This window comes from Lepisosteus platostomus, chromosome 24 (genome assembly GCF_059453375.1).
Source record: "Lepisosteus platostomus isolate fLepPlt1 chromosome 24, fLepPlt1.hap1, whole genome shotgun sequence".
Classification (NCBI taxonomy): Eukaryota; Metazoa; Chordata; class Actinopteri; order Semionotiformes; family Lepisosteidae; genus Lepisosteus; species Lepisosteus platostomus.
In genome coordinates this window covers 4608764-4617376 of record NC_142634.1, presented here as the reverse complement: position 1 = coordinate 4617376, position 8613 = coordinate 4608764, and the positions used below count along the sequence as shown (strand labels likewise).

General features: G+C 48.8%; 2 protein-coding genes across 2 annotated transcripts; one reads left to right on the top strand and one right to left on the bottom strand.

Moving 5' to 3' along the window:
* Positions 1–794: 794 nt before the first annotated feature.
* mrpl40 (mitochondrial ribosomal protein L40) lies at positions 795–5871 on the top strand. The gene is made up of 4 exons (XM_088618101.1): positions 795–1027; positions 2135–2218; positions 3874–4029; positions 5147–5871. Exons 1-4 carry the CDS (start codon positions 969–971, stop codon positions 5454–5456), a joined length of 609 nt encoding a protein of 202 aa, XP_088474227.1. The 5' UTR covers positions 795–968; the 3' UTR covers positions 5457–5871.
* A 66-nt stretch (positions 5872–5937) lies between these two features.
* On the bottom strand, positions 5938–8581 carry c24h22orf39 (chromosome 24 C22orf39 homolog). The gene is made up of 3 exons (XM_088618102.1): positions 8448–8581; positions 7247–7414; positions 5938–6616 (listed from the first exon to the last, which is right to left on the bottom strand). Exons 1-3 carry the CDS (start codon positions 8460–8462, stop codon positions 6485–6487), a joined length of 315 nt encoding a protein of 104 aa, XP_088474228.1. The 5' UTR covers positions 8463–8581; the 3' UTR covers positions 5938–6484.
* Positions 8582–8613: the final 32 nt, after the last annotated feature.

The following is an 8613-nucleotide window of genomic DNA, read 5'->3' as shown; positions in this document are numbered from 1 at the left end:
AGGGCCTGCCCATGAGGAAGAGGCCTCCCTCCTCAAGCTGCTCCTGGGAGCACCAGGGCACCCATAGAAACCCACCATCCGAATTCGCACCCCGGTCCGCCAGGCCCGCTCGGCCGCACGTGGGTTCGGCCATTTTCAGTGCAGCTGATCTCCGTGCCGACCGATCCGTGCTGTAAACAGACGCCGAGCCTCCGGAGCGCGGGGCGCGGCCTGTGTCTGTCTAGGAGCCCCTAGCACCAGCAGGAGTCACGCTGTCTCTTTTTCACTCTCCAGGACAGGTACTAGTGCCTGGAGGATCTTCTTCAAATGCAAAGGCATTTTGAAGTCTGTTTTACACACAGGAATGTAATACAACATTACAGGAATGAAATGTATCCAGCATACATTTTTATATGTGTTCCATAGAAATATGTAAAAGACTAATTCTATGCCGAAGAGCAGAAAGTAGAAACACAACTTTTCAGTTGCTGGTTCTCCTTCAGCTGTGAGCTCCCACGGGTCCTGGTCCAAACTTGAACCCAGCAACAGGTAACTGTGGAGTATGAGCAGGCGTGTTTATGAAAAACAATATGTCCCATTGACTAGTTTAAAAGTTCCCATCCACTAGAAGTCATGAAGAAATCAAATATATATTTTTGGGGTTGTGCTGCAGGAATTCATACGGGTCACTGACATATCGGAAATCCGTCGCTCAAGTGCGGCGAATCAAGCTGGAAGCCGAACGCGCGCATTTACAGGAAGACCGAAGAGAGGAATCAATGTTGCGAGGAACAGAAATGATTCGTGCGCGCGTTTCCGGCCGGACAGGGTCGACTGGGACACAGGGTGTACAACTTGTGGAGAGGAGGAGAGCGAAGTCGGGACGGCAGGTTGACTGGTGATCTGTGTAGTACCGCGTTTTTGAGCTTCCCCTACAACGATAAGGCGCTTTTGACTGTCGAATTGGAAAAGCTAAATTAAAACCAGCGATGTCCGCGCTTGCATCTCGCTTTATGTCGTTATGGTCCCGACAGAGTAATACGCTGTGGTAAGTCCTTGATGTTTGCAGATGAAACACCATGCTTTTATTTCCAAGATCATTTTTATCAGAGCTCAGCACGAGCAGGCAGTGCATCGACCGCACGCTTGGCGCTCAAGGGCATTTAAACTCCAGTCTTTTTTTCCCCTTAAATGTCTGATAGCTCTTCCACTGTTAAAAAAGCAAAAAAGGGACTTGTTTTATTTCCGTTTCGCCCACAGCAGAGGCACAGATGGACATTGGCGTGTTTTAATGACAGTAAAGTTATATTTTAACGCCGCCTCCGCTTGCGAGTTCGTCTCCAGCAGAGTCCTTCATCTGTGACGTTGTGCTTTCTTCCATTCGCCAGCAGAGGTCGTCGCTGGGCTGTTGTGTCTAAACCGTGCGTGTTTCAGTGCAACTGTATTTGGCATTATACTTACACGGGTGCATAGTATGGTGAAAAGTGTTTCTCATTAGTCTCTCAGCATATAAATAGAACAGCAGACAAGACAATACACCGTAATACAATAAAAATAACAGTGTACAAATCAGTATGGTGCCAGTGCACAATTGTCAAGAACTGTGCAAATCTGCAAACAGAGAAAAGTATACAAGCAGGACAAAAACAGTGCAAAAGTAATACAGCGATTAATAAATTGTACAACTAGTACAGTTTTAAGTACAATTTAGGCTTACATTCAGTTGTCGTGTATGCAGTGGTGTAGGAGTACAGTCATTGTGGGTACAGGAAGAAGTGAGGAGAGATCAGAGTATGATGGGAGGGAGATGAGGCGTCACCAGCTTGACGGCTCTGGGGAAGAAGCTATTTCGGAGTCTAGTTGTGCGCGACTGGAGCGTCCAGAAGCTTCTACCAGATGGTAGGGGGACAAACAAGTTATGAGTGGGGTCAGACATAGTTTTTGTGGCTTTTGTCAGACTGCTGGTGTTGTAGGTTTCCTGGATGGATGGTAAGGCACTGCCGATGATGTGTGGGGCAGTTTTGACCACCCGCTGCAGTGCCTTGCGGTCAGATGCGGTGCAGTTGCTCTGCCCCAACGTGAGGCACGAATTCTGTTCTCTGAATTGCATTAACAAGAGGATAATTATAACACGAACTTTATTTCTTGTTTGTAGCTCTCTTACAGCTCGGGACCTCCAGAGCAGAAACAGTCACTGGTTGCCCTCGTTGTTGGCCCTGAAGACCTCTCCCCCTCTCAGGTGAGGACGCTGTGCTGCCTGACCTCCTCTGAGAGATGCTTTGCAGGGGAACGGCTGCCACATAGTTGTTCATTTGCACAGTCTTGATCACATTGTGCTAAAATGCAATTTTTGTATTCTTTTCACATTAAGCCTGCAGTGAGCATACTGTAAATGTAGAGGAACAAGCAAAAGGTTTATTCCCTGCAGAAAAGAAACAACGTTTCAGCAGCAGAGGCTTCTTTGGGTATGCTGTAAATGTAAATTGAATTGAGTGCAGTTGTCATAATATTTAGGATCAATATTCAGATTTTTTTATTTGCTTTCCTCTGTGTACATGTATATACTGTTAAGGTAGTCTGCTCTTAATGTGCCGGTTCCAGTGAATTGGCTGGCATCGAGGCTGCATTAATGCTCATTAGTTTACTGGCTTTGCTCTCAATCGACGCCTGTTCTCGTTAAGTTCAGTTCAGTTTATTGTCATCTGCACATGTGCAAATGAAATGCGCATTTGCATGTGTGCTCCGATAAAAAGACATTAAGGAAATGCCAAAAACATAAACACAGAACAGCAGCAGCAGCAGCAGCAGCAACAGCAAGTTAAATAACATACATCTTAGAAAAAAACACATCAGTGTGAGTGAGTGGCAGGGGTAGAGTCCAGTATTCTGACAGATGGCGGGGTGAAACTGTCTCTGAGTCCAGACATTCCTGCCTTTATGCTCCTGTAACGCTTCCCAGAGGGAAGGGGGGAGAAAAGTGAGAAACCAGGATGACTGATGTCCTTAGCAATATTTCCAGCCTTTCTGAGCCAGCGAGTTGTAAAAATGTCCACAGTAGAGAGGAGCTGTACCCCAATGATGGACTGGGCGGACCTGATCACCCCCTGTATGCCAAACCCCACTGTAATACCACACGTGAGCACACTCTCAATAGCGCACCTGTAAAATGTGGAAAGGACTGCTGAAGGACAAGTTACAGCAGGGAGGTACAATTAAAACTAACAACAGCAGGCAGATCCAGGGGTGGCAGGAGTCTGGGACCAGCTGCTCAGCCGTGCTGTTGAAGCTGACACTCTGGCTTCAGATCCAAGAAACGACTGGATAAGAAACTCAGGACAATTATCTACGACCAAACGAGCCACATGCATAAAAGCCCTCTTCTCAATTTTAGCCTTAATTTTGTCTCATTTGTATTTGTGATATTACGCAGCTAATTTTTTTCCCAGAATGTGTCCTTTCTAGTGTCCAGTCAGACAGAGCAGCTGCAGTTGGCTTGACCTGAGTTATTCTAAAATTTTGCTTGCTTTTAGCCGTAGGGAATTTTCCTGGTCTCCAATCCTCTTGTCCTAGATCCAACTGGCAGCTGGTTAAAGTCATGATTTCTTCCCATTCCTACAGCTGTACTCCACCCCAGGTATTTCCCTGTAGTGGCTTCAGGTGGTGCTTTGAAGCACAAGTCTACAAGATCTCTGGCTGTGAAGAAAGAGACTTCAGAAGTGATTTTGCTTGGGCAGTGTGGTCAGAAAAGATGTTATTAAAGGCTGCTTGTCTTATATACTTATTCCTCCAAGTCAGATGGCAGTAGACGTGTAGGTATGCAGTGCGTGTCTCTGTGTATTGATTGGCCAGCAGCTGATGTCTGTATTTTCTCATCCGAATGCGTCTCGGGAGCAGAGCGGAGCCCAAGAAGAAGAAGAAGGTGGACCCGAAACGCGAGCTGGCTGCCAGGGACCGTCTGAAGAAGAAGCTGAAGAAGCTGGAGAAAGTCCCCCCTGAGCTCATCCCCATCGAGGACTTCATCACCCCAGCCAAGTACCTGGATGAAACGAGGTACCCCGTGCCAGTAGCCTCTCACTCTAGGCGTTGTGAGGTGCAACAGTTTAGATGTCCCATTCAGCTTTTTTTAAACTGGCTTAAAATGTGTTCTAATTCCTACCCACTGCTTGCAGGTGAGGCCTGTCGTGTTTGAAGAAAAGCAGGTTTAAGCACAGGCTGACCAAAGTCACGACAACACAGTTCACACCCAGGCCTTCAGCGGTCACGCTGATTAGTATTTCAAAAGGGCTTCTGTATCATGTAGCGAGACATTTGCTGCAGAAGATGGGGTCGAGTCTTTCATCGGGGAGGTCAGGGTTGCAGACGAGCTATTGATTCGGGCATGTTGGAGTGTCAACACAGAGTAGCAACATGAAAGCATTCTTATTGAAGGGGATCTGCTCTCAAGATTTCTCAGTGCTGCTCTCGGTTATTAAAACCGGAGAACAAACATTGACAGTATCGCAAAAATGTCCAAAGTACTGTAAATCGCCATGTTGTTGCAAACCCCTGGTCTTGACGCAGGCGAGAGAGTTCACATTTGTGACGTGAAGCAGCCCTTCCTGCTCACTAGTCACGTCGCTGTAATGACTGATGTACGGGGGAAATAAGTACAGGCTGTGCAGCAGATATTTCACCACGGACATGTTCCAACATGATCTGCACGCAGAGTTAACAAGTTCAATTTAACAGCAAAACCATCTTGAAGGCGAGGGCAATATTGCATACGAGATGTATTCACAAGCCTGCTTGTTTACAATGTAATAGTGCTGCACCATGTCACTGGAAGTTTTGTTGCCTCATTCTGAATCGCAGGATGTGGTGCTGTGTATACCTGGAAATGTCGTCTATTTAGTGATGTAAATTGGGAGGTTTTACAAGTAAAACTTACACAGTAACTTTGATTGTGGTTTGAAATGCACTCATAGGTGCTGATTTTTTCTAACCCCTGAATAAAAAATAGCACTTCCCAGTTCCCCTTTAAGGTGCAATTTTTTTGAAACCAGTCACTTTAAGATGTCCCTTTCCAGCAGCACCTGTTTCACGATTTAATCTAAAGGTCAGTAGGTCACTGTAGTGGGGTCCCCCCTCCTGCTCGCTCATGCCCTATGGCTGTGTTCCTCCCCCGCAGGGTGCGCCTCCCTCCCCAGCTGTCGTTCGAGGAGAGCGAGCGGCGGGCCCTGCTCCTGAAGGAGTGGGCTCGGTACAAGCAGTCTCAGCACGAGGCCGAGATGAAGGCCATCGGCTCAGCCCTGGAGGCCCAGCGGGAGGCCCTGGAGGAGCTGCGGCTGGAGTCGGAGGAGCTGTACCAGGCCGCTGTCCGGCCAGACCTGGAGCTCTTCCCCTTCGAGCGCCAGGGGCCGAGCCACACCCCCCCGAAACCTGGCTACCAGGCGCCCGATGGCAAATACAACGACATCACCAAGGTCTACACGCAGTAGGCGGCAGATGAAACAGGGATCCATTCTGATCCAGTCCAGGCTTTCCAGTGACTCACATGAAGGCTTAGTCGGAGGCCCCGTCTGCTCAGCCACTGGTAACAGCCGGGTCGGACTGAAGAGCCGAACTGGACTACACGGAGTTGCGGACTGCACACCACGAGCTTCTCCATGTGGACAGGTGTCTCAGACTCACACTTAGGGGTGTGTCCCACGTCGGAACATGTTTTCATTTCACCTGGACAAAAGCAGTGTTTCTCTCCAGGCATGCAACTGTAAAAGCAACCGTGACCTTGAAAGCAATATATAGACCTGCCTAAAAACGACTTCACTTGAGAACCCAGGATTGGAAACAAGATGCCCTCCAAGAGCTCACCATTTTCTGTCTAGATATTTAATAAATGTATATAAAATTCAACACCGTTTTCTTGTTTCCTGTGAAACCATGTCTGGATGTGAACAAAAGCCAACAAAGGTGTGCAAGTTGTTTTTCTAGATATTTTTAGGAGCATGTTACACAGTAATGGACATTTACATTGAATACATTTACATCAGTTAAACTGATGAGAAAGCATTATTAATTTTTATACATGCAAAACTTGCATTAAACAGAGTACCGTACCTTGCGAGATCTTAAAATCTCTGCTCCGATTCAATTTGAAACAATCACAGCTGTGATGCTTTTTACATTAAATGGAAGAGAAAATGTCAGTGATAACCCAGTTGTATCCTGGATGGGTGCACAGCAGAGACGAAGACAGACATTCTGGTTCTGCGCCGGTAGTCTGCCTCAAGGCAAACTGGAAATAAGCAGTCAAACTAGAATGGGACGGGTACTGTATTTAATCAGAAAGATCTCAGCTCAGGTCCTGAAGAAACGCCGTCAGTCGTGTGCATCTCTTCACGAGAACTTGACGAATGCTGGACCGGCCTTAAGCCGACACACAGTTCCAGGTGGTGGCAGAGGTCTGGCTGCAGTCCTGCTGTTGTCACAGCATCACGGAGGGCAGCTAGGCTCCTCCCCCCGTCGCTCAGGAGCCCTTCAGCTTCCCCTGCTGGAGGGGCGCGTGCCAGTCCGCTGGGGGGGTCTGCCGGAGCTCCCACACGGGCACGAACCCCCTCTGCTGCTCCACTCTGGCTCGCTCGCTGTCCCGCAAGGCCTCCTGTGGTCACAGAGGAAAGTCACTGGTGCACAGAAACAGGGTTCACGCCGTCAAATCGCTGTGCCTCGTGCCCAAACTCCCCAAACCCAATTCTCCCTGCGCCACAACTGGCAGGCGGAGGCCACACGGTCCAAGCAAAGGCTTGATCGGCGAAGAGTTCCTGGTTCAAACCCAGGCGCTGCCACCAGCGCGCTGTGTCACCCTGCTCAAATCATTGAACCTCCTCTGAGCGCAGACCTGAGACTGAGAAGTGCATTCCGCACCTCGAACCGCAGCGTCTGCCGTTTACACAAAGAGTTGCGGGGGTCTGGAACGCGCTACCCAAGCACGTTGTCGAGGCCGCTATCCAGCCGTTTCTGAAAGGCGCCAGGGTAAGAACCTTGGACCGATTAGCTGCTAACCACCAACACAGCGAGACCTTTCGTAGAAGGAACGTATTAGACTTACTACTGACTTATTACACATGCCCTTTCTTATAAGGAGTAGAACTAAGGTTATGTTGAGAAGTAAATCCCAACAGGCTACGATATAAGAACCTGCCGAGGAAAAATGGATCAACAGACAGCTTGAACAAACCACTCGCTGATAAACGGAAAGGCCAAGGGTGACCAGGGTCCGCACGGCGCTCACCTTGGCCTCCGAGCCGCGGTGCCTCTCCCACTCGCAGCAGCTGTAGTGGTCCGTCTTCCACTGCTGGCACGAAGGGGCCCGTCCGAAGGTGTAGTAGTGGTGCAGGCGGTTCATCAGGCTCCTGCAGTGCCTGTATTCGCTCAAGTAGTCGTCGCAGGACCGGGGAGGCTGCAGGCGAAGCACATGGAGGTGAAACTATTCCCCACAGTGCTCGCAGGTCACTCCTCCCGCCAGCAAGGGCAGAGAGCACAGCGAGAACCCTTACAGTAAGAGCAACCTATAGACATCTACCTATACACATCTTATAATAATAATAATAATAATAATAATTGCTTACACTTATATAGCGCTTTTCTGGACACTCCCCTCAAAGTGCTCTACAGGTAATGGGGATCCCCTCCACCACCACCAGTGTGCAGCCCCACCTGGGTGATGCGCCAGTCCGCTCCCCACACACCAGCTCTCAGTGGGGAGGAGGGCAGACTGATGAAGCCAGTTCAGAGATGGGGGTTATTAGGAGGCCATGATTGGTAAGGGCCAAGGGGAAATTTGGCCGGGACACCAGGGTTACACCCCTACTCTTTTCAAGAAACGCCCTGGGATTTTTAATGACCACAGAGAGTCAGGACCTCGGTTTCACGTCTCATCCGAAGGACGGCGCCTGTTTACAGTATAATGTACTCATCACTATACGTGGGCATTAGGACCCACATGGACTGCAGGGTGAGCACCCCCTGCTGGCCCCACTAACACCGCTTCCAGCAGCAACCTTAGTTTTTCCCAGGAGTCTCCCCTCCAGGTACTGACCAGGCTCACCCTGCTGAGCTTCAGTGTGCTGCCAGCTGTGAGTTGCAGGGTGATATGGCTGCTGGCTTTACCATCTTAACCATGCTCCGCTCATTTCTTTATCTTTAAAACTCGTATTTAGAAATATCTTTACTGCTATTAGGAAAATGCTATTAGGGTTAAGTATGAAGTGCCAGAAATGATTCAGTATTCAAGAGTAAGCTCATTTCAAAATGTATAACGGTAACTACCAGGGTAAAAACAGAAGTGTTCGGCGAACACCGGCGTATCTGTTATTTAATGGATTTTACTCTGCGGAGAAGCTACTGGTCATTCAGCTAATCGATCCGTACTTTTTTTTTGTTGAGACCACAAACCATATTCGAAATATTTAACGCCAAATTCATAACCTTACCCTCCAAAGCGCCATCGTGAGCAGCAGGACTTCCGGCAAGGACAGGAAGTTTTGAGGGTGTTCTCTGGTCAGCCAATCACAGACAGGGCATACGCTCTGCCCCCTCCCTCTTCCCTGCGCTCCTGTCACCAGGCTTGCTTCCTAAGTAATCACTTGCCCTTCAGCT